We start from the raw sequence: 21,209 nt of genomic DNA, 5'->3' as shown, positions 1-21,209 counted from the left end.
TACTCTTTAGGGCCCACGAGGCTGGATTTTGCTTAAGTGGCCCAGAGCATCGTGGAGGTATGGAGTGCTCTGAAACCCAAACGGTGGCTGACTCGAGGTACCAAGGGGAATGGAAAAGTCACGTGCCGGTGAACTAAAGCAGATGACCGAATCAGGGCTTTCGGAGCTGCTGTACGCCTTCCGCTAGGCAAGGAAAATCATGACCTTACTTCGAAGCTAGTGCTCTCATTGAGGTTCCCATTGGGTATAGAGCAGAGCAGGATGAGCTTCCTACTAGGAAGTGGAAGCACAAGGTTTCTCTCCAGAAAACTCATTGTGTTCCCCGAACCAGGCCGGCAGAGACTGAGAGTCCTGCAAAAACAGTGCTGTTCAGGTGGCTTCCACGCCGCATAAAGGGAGCGTTGAAAATGGGATCGAAAGCCTTGTGCGATCACTCTCACGTTTCCACATAGACTCGCAGCCGAAGTACATGTTGAGTCTAGCAAGTTACATGGGACACCATTTAGCCCCTTGGCCCTTCGCTGACTCACGTTTTTCTATACCCACTGTTCTGTGTTTGGCGAACTGCCTCAACGAAGGATGCTCGAGGTCATCCAAGAGTCCTGTGCGCCTTGACTAATCCTGCAGTGTCACACCCCGAGCAGTGCTTATGTTGAAGTTGGAATGCAAGCTGATCCTCTCCCTGAGGAAGTGGTGACTTCTCCTAAGAGGTGTTTGAAGGATATATAAGCAGAGTGTATTTCTCAGTTGAGCTCGCCTAGGGCACGGGGGTTGAATTACTTGGCGAGTTAGGGATTCCAGAACAGTGCTCCCGAAGCTGTTTGAGAGCTTTAGAGTATCTAGCTTTCCCAGGAAAACTGCACTATGTTGCCCCTCACTCGGCATACACAGGGCTACTCTTTAGGTCCTACGAGGCAGGATGTGGCTTAAGTGGCCCAGAGCATCGTGGAGGTGTGGAGTGTTCTGAAACCGAAATGCTGGCTGACGCGAGGGCCCAGGGAGACCGGAAAAGCCTCCTGCCGGGAAAGTAAAGGAGGACCGCGATGAAGGGCTCACGGAGCTGCTGCACGCCTTCCATTAGGCACGGCATGTCAGAGCATTACTTCGTGGCTACTTCTCACATTGAGGTGCACATTTGGTATAGAGCACAGCAGGATGAGCTTGCAACTAGGAAGTGAAAGCACAAGGTTACTTTCCGGAAAAATCTGAGCCATGCCGGCAGAGACGGAAAGCCCTGCAACAAAAATGCTTTTTCAGCCAGCGTCCACGCCTCATGAACGGAGCTTGCAAAATGGGGGGGAAAGCCTTGTGCGATCACTCTTCCCTTTCCAGGTTGACTCGCAGCGTACATACATGTTGTGTCTAGCAAGTCACAAGAGACACGAGTTAGCCACTGGGCCTACCTCTCATTCACGTTTTACTATACCCGCTCTTCTCTGTGTGGCGAAGTGCCTACACGAAGGATGCTCGAGGTCGCCCAAGAGGCCTGTGCATCTTCCCTAATCCTGCACTGTCACACAACGAGCTGTGCTCACGTTGAAGTTGGAATGCACACTGACACTCTCTGTGACGCATCGGTGGCTTCACATAAGAGGTGTGTGAGGGAAATAGAAGCAGACTGCTTTTCTCAGTTGAGCTCACCTACGGTAAGGGGGCCGAATGCCTTGGCGAGTTAGGGATTCTAGACCTGTGTTCCCGAAGCTGTTTTAGATCTCAGAGAATCTAGCATTCCCAAGGAAAAGTGCAGTGTTTCCCCATCTCTGGGCAAACACCAGGCTACTCTTTAGGGACGACGAGCTTGGATTTTGCATGAGTGGCCCAGAGCACCGTGCAGGTACGGAGTTTTCTGATACGGAAACAGTGGCCGACGCGAGGTGCCGAGAAGACCAGAAAGGCCTCCTGCCGATTAACTAAAGCAGAACCGCGATTAAGGCCTCACGGGAGCTGCTGCACGCCTTCCGTTAAGCAAGACAAGTCATGGCCTTACTTCGAGGCTATTGCTCACGTTGAGGTTCACATGTGGTACGGAGCAGAGCATGAGGAGCTTCCACATAGAAGTGGAAGCACAAGGTTTCTTTCCAGGAAACTCATTGTTTTCTCTTAGCCATGGTGGCAGAGACTGCAAAGCCTGCAACATCAATGCTTTTCAGGTGGCTTCCAACCTGCATGAGTGGAGCTTTCAAAAATGGGAAGAAAAGCCTTGTGCGATCACTCTCCCGTTTCCAGGTTACTCGCAGCCTAGGGACATGTTGAGTCTAGCAAGTCACAAGAGACACAGGCTGGCCACTGGGCCCTTCTCTGACTCACGTGTTCCTATACGCGCTCTTCTGTGTGTAGCGAACTGCCTAAACGAAGGATGCTCGAGGTCGACCCAGAGATCTGTGAATCTTCCCTAATCCTGGACTGTCACACAACGAGCTGTGCTCATGTTGAAGTTGGAATGCACGCTGACACTCTCTTTGACGAATTGGGGGCTTCACGTAAGAGGCGTTTGAGGGAAATAGAAGCAGACTGCTTTTCTCAGTTGAGCTCACCTAGGGTAAGGGGCCCGAATGCCTTGGCGAGTTAGGGATTCTAGACCTGTGCTCCCGAAGCCGTTTGAAAGCTCAAAATATCTAGCTTTCCCAAGGAAATGTGCACTGTGTTGCCCCTCACCCGGCAAACACCGGGCTACTCTTTAGGGCCTACGAGGCTGGATTTTGCTTAAGTGGCCCAGAGCATTGTGGAGGTATGGAGTGCTCTGAAACCCAAACAGTGGCTGACTAGAGGTATCAAGGGCAATGGAAAAGCCACCTGCCGGTGAACTAACGCAGATGACCGAATAAGGGCTTTCGGAGATGCTGTACGCCTTCCGCTAAGACAGGGAAATCATGGCCTTACTTCGAAGCTAGTGCTCTCATTGAGGTTCCCATTTGGTATAGAGCAGAGCAGGATGAGATTCCTACCAGGAAGTTATAGCACAAGGTTTCTTTCCAGAAAACTCACTGTGTTCCCTGAACCAGGCCGGCAGACCCTGAAAGTCCTGCAAAAACAGTGCTGTTCAGGTGGCTTCCATGCTGCATAAATGAAGCTTTCAAAATGGGATCGAAAGCCTTGTGCGATCACTCTCACGTTTCCTCATAGACTCGCAGCCTAAGTACATGTTGAGTCTAGGAAGTTACATGGGACACAATTTAGTCCCTTGGCCCTTCGCTGATTCATGGTTTTCTATACCCCCTGTTCTGTGTGTGGCGAATGAAGGACTCACGGATCTGCTGCACCCCTTCCATTAGGCACGGCATGTCAGAGCATTACTTCGTGGCTACTTCTCACATTGAGGTGCACATTTGGTATACAGCACAGCAGGATGAGCTTGCAACTAGGAAGTGAAAGCACAAGGTTACTTTCCAGAAAAATCTGAGCCATGCCGGCAGAGACAGAAATCCCTGCCACAAAAATGCTTGTCACCTTGCGTCCACGCCTCATGAATGGAGCTTGCAAAATGGGCTAAAATGCCTTGTTCAATCACTCTTCCGTTTCCAGGTTGACTCGTAGCGTACATACATGTTGTGTCTAGCGAATCACACAGACACGAGTTAGCCACTGGGCTCGTCTCTGATTCACGTTTTACTATACCTGCTCTTCTCTGTGTGGCGAAGTGCCTACACGAAGGATGCTCGTGGTCGATCAAGAGGCCTGTGCATCTTCCTTTATCCTGCACTGTCACACAATGAGCTGTGCTCATGTTGAATTTGGAATGCACGCTGACACTTTCTTTGACGAATTGGTGACTTCACATAAGAGGTGTTTGAAGGAAATAGAAGCAAACTGCTTTTCTCAGTTGAGGTCACCGAGGGTAAGGTCATTTACTTCCTTGAACTCTGTTTCCGAAGCTGTTTTAGAGGTCAAAATATCTAGCATTCCCAAGGAAAAGTGCAGTGTGTTGCCCCTCACGCAGCAAATACCGGGCTACTCTTTAGGGCCTACGAGGCTGGGTTTTATCATTTTTAAATGCAATGCAGTCCCCAAAGTTCAAAAATAACATGACTTATAAGTGAGTCTATAAATAAATAGGTTCTTCTCAGAAAATTACAGAACATTCACCCAGTTAGATGAAGCCTTATCAAAAACAAGTAGGTACAAAGGAAGCAGTGGCTCTGATGTAAGAGGGAAAAACAACTTATATTATTTTGAAAATCAGTGTGTATATAGGTTAAAAAGGCAGTTCAAAGAAATCTATTTTCTCAAGACCAGTTGGGATTAGGCTAATGTCTTCTAGTATTTCATGTTTACTGCTAGTTAATGACCACAAACTTATAAATAATTTTTTTCTTTTTTTTTAATTTTATTTTTTTGAAGTATAGCTGATTTCCAATGTTGTGTTAGTTTCAGGTGTACAGTAAAGTTATTTAGCCATATGTAAATACATATATTCATTTTCAGTTTCTTTTCCCTTGCAGGTTATTACAAAATATTGAGTATAGTTCCCTGTGCTACACAGTAGGTCCTTGTTGGTTATCCATTTTATATATAGCAGTGCATATCTGTTAATCCCAAACTCCTAATTTATCCCTCCCTCTCCTTCACCTTTGGTAACCATAAATTGATAATCATTTATTTTTAAACTTTTTGATAATTATGCTTTGCTGTAGGTAAACTTCTGTCACATTGACTGACCCACCAGGAGCCTGGAGTTACCTATTTCAAAGGAAAAAAGAATCTAGTTCCCTCTAGTAGGATTATGAATATCTCATGGATTCAGTCATTCATTTATTTTAGAGATCACCAATCTTAGGTTTACATGTAAGAAGGTACAGTCATGGCACATACCTATACATCATCTCAGAGAAGACGTTTATTACCTGCTGTGACATCCCTTACTGGATGTCCAGGCTGGGAGAGACTCAGCTTGAGTTTTCCATCATTAAGAACAAGGATGAAAGCTCCTGGTCTGTGTTGAAACTGACTGGTCAGCAACAGCCCTGCTCTGTTCCACGTTCGAAATTGGAAGATGGCAGACACTTTGTCCTCTCCGGAGGTGCCTGGCAAAACCAAGTAACTCCTGGAGCTCAGAAAAGTCATGGGAACAGTTTGAGGGTGCGAGCAGGAGAAGGACACATTTCCCTGTGAAAACAGTGAAAGAGGCTTTAGGAAGGCATAGGAGGGATGTTTCCATTTCACTGACAACAGATTTTCCAAAATTTACAGAATTCCTTATCAATGATCCAGCAATCTAGGCCTTTAAAAATTAGGCTTCCCCATGAAACTTACATCCAGATTTACCTTATAGGTCCTTCTAAGCACTGTTCAGCTGGGCAAACCTATTTCTGAGTCTCTTAGAAACTGTCCATCTTCTCCATTTCTCAGCATTTGCAAAGGAATCCCAAGCCACATCTCTCCCAGGCCTAATGCTGGGTGTGGGATACAAGAGTAGAAGAGACAGTTTTCTTCCCTTGAGGTGCTAGATGTTTTTATCCAATGTGAAGCCTAGCACCAAGCATAACTTACACCAAGAACTTTCTTGTAGTTGCCTTGGTTATGTAAATGTGATTATAAGTTTGTCACTCAGGTAACAGATACATCTTACTCTAGGTAGGAGATGCACTTCTGTGCATCTGAAGAAAAGGATATGGCCAGGCTGGTCCTGCCATAGACAGGCTGGTATTGTCTCAGAAGCTCTCAAAAACCAAGTCACCCAGGGCGATCAGTCAGCCTAAGATCTGACCTGCCTCGCAGGTTGTTTTTATTTTTTATATAATTCTGTTTTTAAAGATGCTTTTAATCCCTAGGATACCTCTATTGCTTCAGGAAGAAACTATTTTTAATTATATTGTCTGGATGGGAAGGACTTAATGTAACTCCAACTAAGCTCTCTACAAAAACTTCCCCTGGGATTAAAAAAAATTTCATAAATTTCTGATAGAAGAATAAATGCCCAAACATTGCCCTTTCTCTCCGAAAAATACAATGCAAAGAAAAACAGTGAGGCAGAACTTAACTTACCAGATAGCAAAGCATACTATGAAGTCACTGTAATCAAGTCACTGTGTTATTACTATAGGAATAGACATAGCAGTGGAACAGAATAAGGGACCCACAAAAAGATGTGAGAATGTATGTAAAGTTAGTATGTAATGAAATTCAACTATGTGGGATAAAGTTTGGGTTAGTTACTAAATAGTGTAGGAACAAATGGATATCAATAAGGCAGCATATAAAAATTAAACTTTATCATATATCACGTGAAGAATAAATTTCAGACAAAGACTTAATTTTTAAAAGATTAAAAATAAATAGATAAATAAAATTGAAAATTAAAAATTTTTACAATTAAAAATTCTTACAAGAAAATCCATGAGACCATGTATAGGTTATAGGCATTTAGAGACATTCCAAAGCTAGAAAGAAATACACAGACCTACTGATCACATACAAATAAAAATATTTATATACTTAACATATCATATAATATTTAATATAGAATTAATAAATCTGAAAAAATATATGGACTATGAATGACAAAGGATTATCTATCAAATATAAAACTCTCTTGTAAATTAACAAAAAGTTAAAAAAATAAAATAAAAAATAGGGAAAAGAGTAAGGCTGAACAATGATCAGAAAAGCAAATCCAAATGGACAAGAAACAGGTGAAAAGATTATTTAATTCACCAGTAGTCACATAAACATGAAGTAATAAGTAACGATGAGATATTAGTTCATGTTCCTTGAGCTGGCAAGAGTCTAACAGATGTGGAAGATGTGGCTGCCTGAGATGTAATGGAAGGGCTCTATCATACTTTGCTGGTGGGAAGTGTCATGTTATAGCTTTTTGGAAGGTAATCCAACAACATTTATTAAAATTTAGAACTGTTTCAAACTTTCAACCAAGAAACTCTACTTTTGGAACTTTGTCCCATCAAAATGAAAGCCCCCAGTATCTGAAAACACATGTGCAATTGTGAGCTTATAGTTGTATAAAAGTAAGGATAAAGCAGATGCCTTGGGTAGGAAATGACTAGATAAATAATGGTACACTTTCATAATGGAAAATGATGTACAAATTCTAATGTGGAACTATTCCTGATAGCTTAAAAGAATTCCTACAAGTTATAGTTGAATCAGAAAATCAAGATGGAGAAAAGCTTATATAAAATGATTTTTTTACACAATACCAAAGGTGGAGGCATATAAATTCATAAATACATGTGTGAGTATGAGTGTACCTATCTATAGAGAATTCCTTTATAGATCGGTATAATATTATGGACCAAAGAAGGAAGGACAAATGCTAGCTTAGTAACATCTCAGCTTGATGGAGGGACTAGCCATGTGGAAAGAAGGGAGAAAGAAGGAAGAGGAAACCAATCAAAGAGAAAGACATGGACTTCCCTGGTGGCGCAGTGGTTAAGAATCCGCCTGCCAATGCAGGGGACATGGGTTTCATCCCTGGTTCAGTAAGATCCCACATGCCATGGAGCAACTAAGCTCGTGCGCCACAACTACTGAGCCTGTGCTCTAGAGCCCGAAAACCACGACGACTGAGATCACATGCCACAACTACTGAAGCCCACGTGCTCCGCAACAAGAGAAGCCACTGCAATGAGAAGCCCGTGCACTGCAACGAAGAGCAGCCCCCACTCTCGGCAACTAGAGAAAGTCTGCATGTAGCAACAAAGACCCAAAGCAGCCAAAAGTAAATACATAAATTAATTAATTTTTAAAAAAGACACTGCATTAAAAAGCTTTATATGATTGTACTTTAACATCTTTGTGAAAGTATTCATCTGTTTCCATACCTATATAAAAATTAAACCAAACATGAACGAAAAAGTACAGTAGGCTCTCTTTATGCTGGGTTCTGCATCCTCGTATTCAACCAACCAGGAAAATATTTAGAAAAAATATTCCAGAAAGGTCCAAAAGGCAAAACTTGAGTTTGCCCTGCACCAGCAACTATTCACATATCATTTGCATTGTATTTACAACTATTTATATGCCATTTACATTGTATTAGCTACTATAAGTAATCTAGAGTCAATTTAAAGTATATGCGAGGATGTGCCTAGGTTATATGCAAATGCTGTGCTATTTTATACAAGGGACTTGAGCATTCTTGGATTGCTCCAATAGGGGGGTCCTGGAACCAATCCCCCAAGGATACCTGTACATATGATTTGTACCTTCCCTGCCTTCAGAAGAGGTATATTTTAAAGATGAATCAATCAAAAAAAATTACAGCTCCCTTTTCTCTTGAACTTGCATATAGACTTCTTACCATGATGAGGACCTGTGGTTTGTGTTTCTTGGACAAATCAATGATATCCACCCCATTATAACAGAGATTTTCAAAGCAGCCATGAAAGTTTTTATGTGGGAACGCCACTGATTTTGTGTCGAGGAAGCCCTCCGAAGCTGATCTTAGAAAGAAAAAAATGACATAAATAATATTGTTTAATGATTTTCTGAGTACCTGCCTAAACATATATGATTAGCAGGTACAGTGACAATTGTCTCAAATCTATTTGTCATTATTTTACATTATCATGTTAATTTCAAATGAAGCTTCATAGGAAGATTTACCAATGTTTTATTTATTACATTTAGATAAATAAGTTAAATATCCTTCTTACAATTTGCTGCTCATATGGCTCTGTCATTTTTGTTGATGAAGAATGCTGCATCTTTATGTCCATGGTAAATCTTGATTTGTGCGACAACGCAGCCTACTGTGATGATATTCTACTTTATAAACCAGTCTGTAGGATCCTGGTCTTTGCCATGACTCTGATAGGTTAGAATAATAAAGCCACTGATAATATCATTCAAGACCAGAATCTCCAGCTGGTCTTTGCTGCTGAGGACACTCACACCAAACGAATGTTGAAATCTGGCTTGCTGAGAGATGCACTAAGCAGAACTGGCAGAACAAATGCTGCATTTCAGTGTAGGTTAGACACACATAGGCAACATGCTGCAAGTATTGTTAGGCCTTTAAAAATCCCAAGAAACAGTATTCTGAGTTGTGAGCATTTGGCTTTCTTGTTACTTAAAAAATCAGGTTGGAATATATGGTGATTACTTCTCCAAGTTATCCTAAGTAGCTATTCTTTTTGGATTGCCCTAGAACACAGAAATCTCCAAGGTAATATTCACAGCCAAACACCAGATGGAATACAGAAGAACTGTGCAAACAATTGCATTTAAAAATGTTCCTTGTTTTATTGGTACCTCCTCAGGTATAGGTTTCCTAAACTTAATGACTATTTACTCTCATGTGAAGACTAACATCTGTAAGGGATAAAATGTCTCAATAGCTCAAGCATGCATCTCCCACTGTGCAATTATCACCCATAGGGAATATTTTACCAGAATTCTGAATTACTAGGAAAGGGAATTTCTCTGTGTAGTAGTATTTTCTATAGAGGGTTACTTTGCATTTAAGTGATAAAATCTGTAATACTTTAAAAGTCACACCTTATAATCAATATCCACATAGCTGGACTCTCCCTTTGCCCGAAAATGATGAGTGTGCGTGTCCACGGTGAAGTTGACATCTGTATCGAGGAGCTCAATGAGGACAGAATGCCAGTGCTGGTAGTCCAGCAGGCTGCCCAGCATGAGGGCATCAGGGGAGGGCAGGTTAGCATCGCCTGAAAAGAGAAGAAGCGTAAAGGCACTGCTCCATCCAGTTCAATACCAAGATTTCTACAATATTTTGAAGTTCAGCACTTCCCACAATGGTTACACTTTCCTGACATCATTTTATCCCACGAACTGGTCAGCTGCTTTTATCTTAGTCTTAAATACAATCTTCTTTTGATCTTGAGTAACATATTCTATCTTGTTTTATTATTATTATGCACTGAATTTTCATTTTTCTTGAAAATAGTTTCTTCCTCGGACGTCATTCATAAGACTACTTCAAAAATTTCCGATAAGCCACTCTTGTCTTTATGATATTATCAGGTTATTTACTGAGCATCTGCTACTGATCTTATACAATTATCAAGCTATAAAGCTTTTTACGTAAAGACGTACTCAAGATACACAAATGTTGTTCTTAGTATAGCTCAGCTGTAGGTGACCATGTTTCCATTTGCCTGGACAGTTCTGGTCTTCAGAGTAATTATTTATAGGGTCTGCTTTCTTTCTTAAAAGATTTTTTTTTAATTTAAAGAAAAGCAGACTGCCACATGCAGTGCCTCATTTGGATGTGTCTGGAGTCTTGGAAGCTTGACTACCCTATGTTCTCTGACAAATGGACCTTGAGAGCTTGTTTGGAGGTTCTAGCAGGGGAGCAATGCTACTCGTATAGCCTTGACTGAAGAACGGTCCTTCTGTATCGGGGAAGGTCGTCGTCTTCGACCGAGCCCACAGCCTCGGGAGGGATGCACATGGAGCAGTGAGGGAGGAAGGGGACACCTGCCTAGACAGCCAGATCAGCCGAATCAACACTGGCGATCAATGGGGTAACAGATGTCACAGCCAGATCGCCCTCACATCCAAAAGTATTCTGGTTTTAAATTAACTACTTAACTGTGAAAGAATTCATTATAAAAAGATACTTTCGTCTAAATAGTATGTCCAAAAACACCACCTTGTAGTTTTTTACCTGAATTAATGAATAAGATGAGTTTTCCTTTAACTAACTCCAGGGTGATATGTTTACCATTGGGTCCTTCTCTGTGGAGTAGAATCCCATTGTTTTCTCTGGTTTTAAATTTCAAAGAAATAACTTCTTTTGTTGGATTCATGGATTTCTGTTTAAATGTGTACAGCAAGGAACTTTTCCCATCAAAATGAACCATCTCAGATCCTACAGTGAAGACATTAAAAAGTGGTCTAAGTATAATATATTCTTATTAGTGCATTGAAATGTGTAAGTCAACATACACATACACACATACATAGCATATCTCTGGTTTGTTTAATGCAGGGGGAAAAACTCTACTGCTAATTTTCTCTTGATACTGGTAGTTGATATATCTAAACTCCACTCTTAACCTTTTCTGACATTGTCCCAAAAATGTATCATCTAGAAATACTTTCGATGAATAATTCTAATTGCTCCTGTCTTTTATTGGCCTATTTTCATCCTGTAAATAATAAAGATCAGGAAAAAAGCTGAAGTCAATCTCCCTTGAATAAAGTCTCCTTGCATGTTTAACAATCATTCAACATTTCTGTTTTTCTGAAAATTTATAGGTGTTCTCACACACTGGTAAGAGGTAAAATACCAGTGTCACTCAATGTAAATGGCTTAATTGTTTCTGAACAAGCAGCTTTGACTTTTAACAATTTCCACATAAGCAGTCACTTCGATATACTTTTGTCTGTCCATAAAAGACACACATAAAAACACCAGACATACTAAATACTACTCTAAACTCATATTAAAATGTCTTCAGTTAACAGGATGAATTTTTCTCCCAACATTTTGGCCCAGTGACAGCACAAAAGGGTACACCTATTTTGTGTTGTGCCTTAAGCATGCTATGAAAATTGTTCTGCTGCAGCAGGCCATTGCTACACTGCTGCCATGTTCTCGCGACTTTCTCACAGCGTCTTATCTTTCCAACTATCAAGGTCACTTGCACTCAGTTTATATTAAGTAGTTATATTTTATCATTAGTATAAAAAGGACAGTGAAACCAACTGAAGACAGAACAAGATACACACAAAGTCATTTTTATTACTCAGAAAAATCTCATATTTTTCCTATTTCACAAGTAAAAAGAAAAGGCATAATTGTCCTTTAATTAATAATACATTTGTCATAAATAAAGGTCTAAGAGAAAGCCAATAAAATATGAAGCTGACGTCTTTCAAGCCAATGATAGGATGTTGTTTATTTAATTTCACAAAAAGTTGTGACTAATGGACCTGCATTTTATTGAGATTAACTAAAATATTTCCAGAAAACCCTTTATGTTCACAACTTAGAAGAATCATCCATTTTATGCAGCTAAAAAATTTAGAAAATTCACAAGTTTGATTCACATACATAGTGTAAAACATATAAACACTGCACTCTGTCTATAAGTTGTGTAAGCAAATAATTATTCTTCATTGCATAATTAAATAAACATGCCTGATAAAAACATAACTGTCAAATTCAAACGATGTCCCTTCGAGTATTAGATGACAAACTAATGAAAACTTGATAATAAAGAATGTAAATGCTTTCACATTTTTGAGCTACAGTTTATGTGTCACTGAAAGGCAATGATAATAATTAAGGCTTATTATTTCAGTCAGCTAATAATTTTTTTTCCATAAATGATTTTGCCAGGGTTATTTTGATCGAATGATTTTTGTCCTCATCTTCCCTGTTGCTGTTGTGTTTTGTAATAGTAATATTGATCTTCTTGGGATCAGAATCTCCTGGAGTGTTTGTTAAATACAGATTGCTGGGCACCATCTCAGAGTCTCTGTCTAACCAGGTTTGGTGTGGGACCTGAGAATTTGCATTTTTAACAAGTCCCCTAGTGATGTTGACACTGCCTGTCTGTGACTATATTTTGAGAACCACTGCTCTAAAGCACCTAAATTATATTTCCTGGAATATTCCCCTCAAGCAAAATGGAGTAGTGAAAAATTTATTAGGTGACAGAAACGCAAAAGAATGGTCTTAAAAAACCTCTTTTGTCCTAACGTTTTGACTTTCCTTCTACTGTGCTCACTAACACTTGTACCTAGAACAACAATTAACCACATGTGAGTCATCAAATTATATCTTATGAGGCAGATTCAACATGTATTTTGACAGATTTTTTAAGCCTCAAGTGGCTAAATTATAATATAGATAGCCAACTGAGTAAAGCAAAACCACTTAAAAATAATGTACTTTGTAACAGTCCTGAGATTTTAACTAAAATCTTAAATGATAATTTAAGAGGTTTAATATTCAAGAGGTTTAATAGAGATGGATAAAATTAAGGAATTGTTTTCAGAACTCCGGAATGTTAAGCTTCCCATATCCCTCTGCAGCCTGTTATTGTACAGTCTCATGAGCAAATTTTTAAAGATTTGTTGAAAAACGAGCTTAAAAACCAAGAGTAGGTGGCAGAGAGCACATGTGCCTGCAAAGCCTAAAATATTTGCTGGCCAGTCCTTTACAGAAGAAGTTTGCCATCCCCCAATCAGCAGAACCATCCAGTGATGGTTGCTGTGCTTGGTTTCTGATTGTTAAGCAGTAAGAATCAGCTCACAACCAGACATTTTGCAATCTTTCTATGATTGAAAAATTGAAAACCCTATTTTATATAGGAAATCACAAATTTCATTTTTTTTTGACCTTCGTGTTGCATAATTCAATACACTTTGTGGCTATTCTTGAATATATATTTTATAAGGTAAAGAATAGGTCAATACTTCAGATCCTGACTATATATTTTTTGTATAATATTGAAGATTGGTTTCTATATAGACAGTCTTCCATAGCTTCAAATTCTACTTTGGCAAGCATTTTGCTTTGGAGTAATATAGCTTTGTTATTAAAAGACCATTTTCTTTCCATCTTCCCTCTCCCCCAACCCCAACCCAATTTCCATCCATTCCACAAGTACAGTTTTATTTTCAGTTGATATTGATGTAGCACCTTCTAAGTATCACAAACTCTGCTGGATGCTGGGATAAAACATGGCCAGACATGGTCCAGCCTTCCTGGAGCTGATGGTTCTTCCCTCACTTTCTCACTTCTACTGTCGTGAAAAAACATATTGCACCTGTGATATCCTAGTGTCTTACTGTGGGTTGCTAGGAAACTACAGTGACAAGGAAATAGCTTACAGCCTAGGACGGAAGTAGGAGAAAGAAAGGCTCTTCTCTAGTGAAAATGTTTGAAAAGAATGCAAAATATCAAGGTAATCTAGGTATCGTATCATCACACAATACCCTTTACATGAAATTTACACACAGTAATCGGAAAGTAGCCAACAATGTTTCAAAAAATGGGCTACACTGTTAATCAAGAAGCCCTCCAGTTAAGCCCACACAATAAATAAGAATATGCATTATCACAAGATGATTTCTAACAGGAATGTTTAGATTGGAAAGTCAGTTATAGGCCTCATCATAGAGAATCCATTTTATAAAATGTCATTTACTAACAAATGTTCATAAAGTAACCAGAATATTTGAAAACAAATTGGCAAGTCAGCAAATACAATTAAAAAAAAATGAGCGCTATTTACTCAAACATGATTTGTAAAAGCAATAGATTAAAAAATGTAGCTTAAAAAAATATTCTCACCTTTTGGGATAGAGAGTATTTTGCTCAGTAGGTCATCAGCAGTGAGCTCTCCAAGTGTGGATGGTGGAGAACCCCAGGTGGCCCCCCTTGAGTTTAATCTCCACTAAGTAGAAGCTTCCTTGACCCTCATATCATTGACCATGGAGTGACCTAGAGAAGCCAACTTTCAAGTCTCAGAGGTCACTGGTAATGAATGCTAAAGTGACCTTGTTTCTATTGGTCCACTAGCATGAGATTTTTGCTACTGGACTGTTGTAAGAACAAATAAAATTTTATATGTCCATAATTAATACAAATAATCCATCATATTTATTTGAATGAAACCACCAAAATAATGCATTAAACTACCACTTAGCATCATACTTAACTTTTATAAGAAACCCTCATGAAAAATGTTCTTGTATGTAATTCAACTATTTAAATAATTGAGGTACTTGACACAGAAGTCACTTATGCACTGAAACAGGAAGCGATAGTTTCCCCTATTGTAAGAGTACAGAACCTACATTCTAAAAAAGAGTAGGAGGAAATGTGATACTTAGTTGAAAGTAGAAAGTGTTTTTCCAACTTTACATGATTTTTTTTTTTGCGGTACACGGGCCTCTCACTGTTGTGGCCTCTCCTGCTGCGTTGCACAGGCTCCGGACGCGCTGGCTCAGCGGCCATGGCTCACAGGCCTAGCCGCTCCGCGGCATGTGGGATCTTCCTGGACCGGGGCACGAACTCGTGTCCCCTGCAATCGGCAGGTGGACTCTCAACCACTGTGCCACCAGGGAAGCCCTATCATGTAGATTTTAAATGTCTTTTAAAAATAATTGAAAGGGTGAGACTTCTAAAATGGCTGAGTGAGAAGCCTGGCAAATCCTACCTCTCAAAAGCAATGATAAAACTTGAAAAAAAAATGTTAAGGATAAAAACTGAAGGACACTGGAAACTGACCAGAGACATACAACAGATCTAGAAGCATAGATTCAAGAAAATCTACTGAACCTCAATAAGGACAGTGGGAATCTGTGTTCTTTCAGCAAGAGGCTGTTCCACCCCCAGCCCCTCAGCACTGAACTTCTACTGTGCTTCTACCGCTGCAGAGCCAAGCACATGGAAAATTCCTTCACAAGGGACACTGTCAACAACAGCTATCTCAGTGACAAGCAATAAGGGAAGGCCAATATTGCAGCCAGCCTGAGAGTTCAATGCTGTTGAGGGTAAAGCACTGACAGGCTGACCAGCCAGACACTTAACAAATTTAGAGGAATTTGGAGGAACCAAATTTGTACCAGCAGTCAGGGAACACATCTCTGAGGAAGAGATATTTAAGTGGAGACCTGAATGATGGGATGTGGACAGACAGGTGAAAAATGGGAAGAAGCATTTCAAGCCAAGTAAACCACTTAAGCAAAGAAAAGAGTTTGTTGGCAAGTCTTGAGTTGCATTATGTGGGCGAGTTGAGTTGGAGAGATTTGAAATGACTTAGGGTATAATTTGGAGATAGCATATTCAGAATTTGATATTCTCTAGATATGTAGGGACACATGTATCAAAGGTGATTCCCATGTGTCTAGTGTAAGTTCCTGTGAATGATGGAATCATTAGCCAAGAGAAGGAAAACTAGAAGAAGAATAGGTTAAGGGGTAGGGTGAATCAGGTCAAGAAAGCAATTTGAAACTCATTAAGTTTTATGTACTTGTGAAAGAACAATGTTCCTGATAAGAGATTGATTCCATTTTCTTAATAATTGGTCCTATTGTCCAACTCTGAGGTTTTTCAAACATCAGAGGACATTTCAGGATTAAAATTCTGGTAACAAATTATAACATTTTAAATGCCTAGAAGTTATTCCTTTAGACTAATTTAGTTACTATAACCCACTTTGTTCTGCTCCACTTTATTAGATGTGTATTGGTATGTCTTTCAATATTTACTTTCAGCAAAAGCCTTAGATGTATTCCTTTAGATGCAATAATTTGGGAGGTGATTAAAAATAAATCAGTGAGTAGTTGTGTAATAACTTTAATTGAAATTAAATAAATTAAAATAGCACTAAACAAATGTCTATTACATACAAAAATATAAGAGGCTGCTCTGTTTCATATGATTTTAGGGTTAATATTATTTTAACTTTAATATTTTTCTACTTAATATCAGATAAAACCATAAGGCTATATTATCAAACTTCAGCAAAATTTATCACTTTACCCTTAGATAAAAATCTATCTTCTATTTATACTTGAACATAAATTGAGAATGAGAAACCTATGCCCCAGTTTAGCTGGTCTACAAAATAGACATTTCCCCTCACCTGCACTGGCTCCTTAGCACCTGGAGGACAGAAATTATGTCTTACTCATTTTATTCAGTGGGGGGGTCTTGAATGGGGTAAAAGTTCTATAAACACGTATTGAATTGAACTGACACTTTTTCTTACCGAGGTCCAGCCCCGGCAGAACCAGGGGTCCCTGAGATGGAGGCAACGGCGTCGGCGAGAAAAATAAATAAATAAACGGGGCAAGGGGGTAGGTGCAGGAGCTTCTGTTAAGCTTCTGACAGCTTTATTTTTGACATATCATTTCTTACATAGGATTTTCTAAACAATAGCATCAGCACTTTCTACGTAACTCCTGTTTTTGACTCATTACCTCATTTCTACACCTACACACAGAAACATTAGCAAGCATTGTTCCGTCTTAAGATCTTATCGCGCAAACAGGATGTTTAGGTCTAGAAAGCTAATTATTCTTTTCTACTTCAGCTAACATCATATATTGGCCTGTGTCCCAGTATTCTCAGTACCTTGTTCAAAACACATTGTGCGAAAATACAATTCTATTTTCTACGTAAGGCAATCAATTTTAATTTTCATAGTTACATATAATTCATTCGTAAAATATTTACAGTAAAGTCCTTCCGCTTCTCTCTTTTTCCTCCAATATACCGGAGAGGGGGCATGCCACATAATCCACCATTTGGGGGCATCCTGTACATAATACCCCACTATTTGCTTCCCTTCTATATCCCTTATTCCTTCTATGGGCCATAGCTCATCTAATTCTTCCTTTAAACTTCTACTCCTTAATTGAAACACCCCTTTGTTGCCTGACCAAGGGACTTTTTTCCAAAGTAAATTATTTACAGTGGGTATAGCTACTGTTGTGGTTACAGGGGTTGTTGTGGTCTCGTACCGAGGGGGATTTGCTTTGTAATACTTCCATCTTCTTGGCCTAAACCCTCCAGAAATCCCCTCAATTATTAGCAAGAATTTTCCTAGGATCAGAAGAGATGCTTTCCGCCGCCCACCAGGAGAGGAGCTTTGCTTCCTCATGCCATAACTTCTCGGAGCTTTGCTCAGGCAATGGTTGGCAATGCTGGACGGCTTCCAGAATTTTCTCATTGAGTTTGAGTATTTTCTACTGTTGCCATAATTGGTATGGATGATACAGATCAGCATTCTCTCATATGACTAAAGACCATTATTAACTTCCAGAGTTTTTCTTTGTCATGGTGACTATTTCTCCTTTCATCCTATGTTCTTCTGTTCCTATTAATGCATTTTCTAAACTGAAATCTACTTAGAGCAGAACCAGTACTGAACAGAAGGAAGTTCCATATGCAGACTTTTCTCTTGATAGTCTCCCTAAATATTTCAAAATACACATTATTGTTATAGAATGTTAACAACAGGTTTATAAATATTGACACATGTTGATGTTGTTACATAAAACCTACATTTAAAAAAAAAAGAAAAAAAAATCTATATTTTTTTCACTGCAACAGTCTATGTATTCTTTGTTTTTAATTGGAGTCTAATTGCTTTACAAAGTTGTGTTAGTTTCTGCTGTACAATGAAGGGAATCAGCTATATGTATACATATATCCCCTCCCTCTTGGACCTCCCTCCCCACCCCCATCCCATCCATCTAGGTCATCACAGAGCACCAAGCTGAGCTCCCTGTGCTATACAACAGGCTTCCACTAGCTATCTATTTTACACATGGTCATGTATTTATGTCAAACCTAATCTCCCAGTTCATCCCACCTTCCCTTTCCCTCCCTGTGTCCACACGTCTGTTCTCTGTGTCTGTGTGTCTATTCTTGCTCTGCAAACACGTTCATCTGTACCACTTTTCTAGATTCCACATATATGCATTAATATGCGATATTTGTTTTTCTCCTTCTTACTTACTTCACTCTGTATGACAGACTCTAGGTCTATCCACATCTCTACAAATGACCCAATTTCATTCCTTTTTATGACCGAGTAATATTCCATTGTATATATGTACCACATCTTCTTTATCCATTCATCTGTCAGTGGACATTTAGGTTGTTTCCATGTCCTGGCTATTGTAAATAGTGCTGCAATGAACCCTGGGGTACATGTGACTTTTTGAATTATGGTTTCTTCAGGGTATATGTCCAGTAGTGGGATTGCTGGATCATATGGCAGTTCTATTTTTAGTTTTTTAAGGAACCTCCATACTGTTCTCTACAGTGGCTGTTTCAATTTACATTCCCACCAATAGTACAAGAGGGTTCCCTTCTCTCCACACTGTCTCCAGCATTTATTGTTTGTAGATTTTTTGATGGTGGCCATTCTGACCAGTGTGAAGTGATACTTTATTGTAGTTTTCATTTGCATTTCTCTAATAATTAGTGATGTTGAGCATTTTTCATGTGCCTCTTGGCCATCTGTAGGTCTTCCTTGGAGAAATGTCGAGTTCTTCCACCCATTTTTGGATTAGGTTGTTTGTTTTTTTGATATTGAGCTGCCTGAGCTGTTTGTATATTTTGGAGATTAATCCTTTGTCAGTTGCTTCGTTTGCCAATATTTTCTCCCATTCTGAGGGTTGTCTTTTCATCTTGTTTATGGTTTCATTTGCTGTGCAAAAGGTTTTAAGTTTAATTAGGCCCCATTTGCTTATTTTTGTTTTTATTTTCATTACTCTAGGATGTGGGTCAAAAAAGATCTTGCTGTGATTTATGTATTCTTTTAAATAAACACAAGATTTTAAAACAGGCAATTATATGTTCTATTCCCTTCTTCTATTCCCTCTTAACCAATTTGATTTTCAATGCCTGATTTGACACAGGACTACAGTGCCACATGGATGACTGGTACACCCCCATGAGGCTTACCATTCTGTGCCTATCTAGTCCAGGTTTCTAATAATTTATGCACTCTTTCTCTCCTTTCTTCCCTACTCCTTTCCTGTCTTCCTTCCTTTCCTCTCTTATTCGAACAATAAACACAGTGATAAACATAAAATTACTTTACAGTAGTGGGGCTAATACAACACTATATGACTGGGAACACTTGAGAATGACTCAGAGCATGAACATGGGGAGACAAAGTAGATGGCAGAAAAGAAGGGACAGAAGAGACCTAAAAGATGACTAATAACCTCGTTAAAGAAACGAGGGTGGTGGGATTCCCTGGTGGTGCAGTGGTTGAGAGTCCGCCTGCCGATGCAGGGGACATGAGTTTGTGCCCCGGTCCGGGAAGATCCCACATGCCACGGAGTGGCTGGGACCGTGAGCCATGGCCGCTAAGCCTGCGCGTCCAGAGCCTGTGCTCCACAATGGGAGAGGCCACAACAGTGAGAGGCCCGCGTACCGCCAAAAACAAACAAACAAAAAAAGAAATGAGAGTGGAACTGGGGATGATTATCCAGATGTGTGGGGCTTCAGACACTTGTGTCAAGGATGTCAACTTGGAATTGGTCAGACAGTATGTAAATGTTGTTGAAAACTTAAGAAAGTGGATGAAAACTCAAATAGAAACCCTTTTAGAGTGGAATACAAAGCCTAGAACAAGTACATAGGGAATGTTGACATTGGATGGAGGGGACTGCTAGAGAGGGGTGGGGCAAGGGAAAGCGAGGAACCCCATGCCAGACACTAGCCTTGGTATGCAGGTCAGCAGGGACTCTAAGAAGACCCCATGCACTCCATTTCTACTCTAGAAATGGGGGAAGAGCTTTTCAGTTAGTGAAAATATATATGCCAAGCCAAGAAGCCATGAAAATCTGCAATTTTTACAGGAATAGTAAATATCATTGTAAATGGAATGTAAAAATATGAAACTGAAAAGAGAAGTTGCATATAAGAAACATTAAATGCCAAGGTAAGCAATTTGGACATTCTCTCACTATCAACAGAGCAGTGTAAATACACATCAAAAAAGATAATAATTATCATTTTGAGCTGTAAACCATATCACGCTAAATTACTGCCAAAAATAAAAATGCAAAGTGCTACACTTGAATAATTACTAATAATAAGAATGAAGACAAAACAGAGCCACTACTATTGAGGAATGTATTTTGTGTTGTTTTACAAATAGTGGTGATTATTTTCTGCTTGCATTTTTATGCTAGGAGTCCCTTATGCCCAACAGCTCGTGTTTGCTGAATTTAGGATGCAGGCAGGTTCCATGACAGCTGCACAGCCAACTGGCCCTTCAGGGGACCAGACACGCAGCTTTGATCTTCCTGGTACCTGACCTCTAACCCAAGGAACTAGAGTAATATCTCCTCACAAAGAACCTCACGCTAATGGCAAATCCCCATCAAAGAGCATGTTCTGCTTTGAAGTCAGTAAACCTCAAGTTGTTTCCAGAGTAATGGGGGAAGGAGATGCTAATTTCATGGGATCAAAGAGAAACTCTAAATATCAGGTGTCCTAGCCATTGCAGCAGTGAGCACACCAACAGATCCCAGAAACAAAAGGATGAGAGTTAATGATCAACAGAAAGAGGGAAAATAGATTCATAGCAATGCAACCTTATCTATGCTAAATGTTCCATGGATTCATAAATACTAGAGAGCAGAGGCGGGGTTAGGAAGCAGAGCCAAAGTGGAACAGGTCATTAGGAAGGGGTATGAAACAGAGGCTGAAGGTGCCCCTTGAATATGGGATGGGTGGCTTGGTGAGACTCACCTCCAGAACCACCCATTGTCTGTTGGGTTACAAAAAT

At 39.8% G+C, this 21,209-nt stretch overlaps 1 protein-coding gene across 1 annotated transcript in view; it reads right to left on the bottom strand.

Moving 5' to 3' along the window:
* Positions 1–1,776: 1,776 nt before the first annotated feature.
* Positions 1,777–21,209, bottom strand: part of LOC131760859 (contactin-associated protein-like 3) — a 90,775-nt gene continuing 71,342 nt past the window's right edge. The window contains 6 exon segments of the mRNA XM_067041073.1: positions 1,777–1,910; positions 4,842–5,103; positions 8,258–8,372; positions 8,374–8,399; positions 9,457–9,632; positions 10,595–10,798. Coding sequence (XP_066897174.1) covers positions 1,777–1,910; positions 4,842–5,103; positions 8,258–8,372; positions 8,374–8,399; positions 9,457–9,632; positions 10,595–10,798 — 917 coding nt within the window.

This window comes from Kogia breviceps, chromosome 8, assembly GCF_026419965.1.
Source record: "Kogia breviceps isolate mKogBre1 chromosome 8, mKogBre1 haplotype 1, whole genome shotgun sequence".
NCBI lineage: Eukaryota > Metazoa > Chordata > Mammalia > Artiodactyla > Physeteridae > Kogia > Kogia breviceps.
This window is presented reverse-complemented; position numbering and strand designations above follow the sequence as displayed.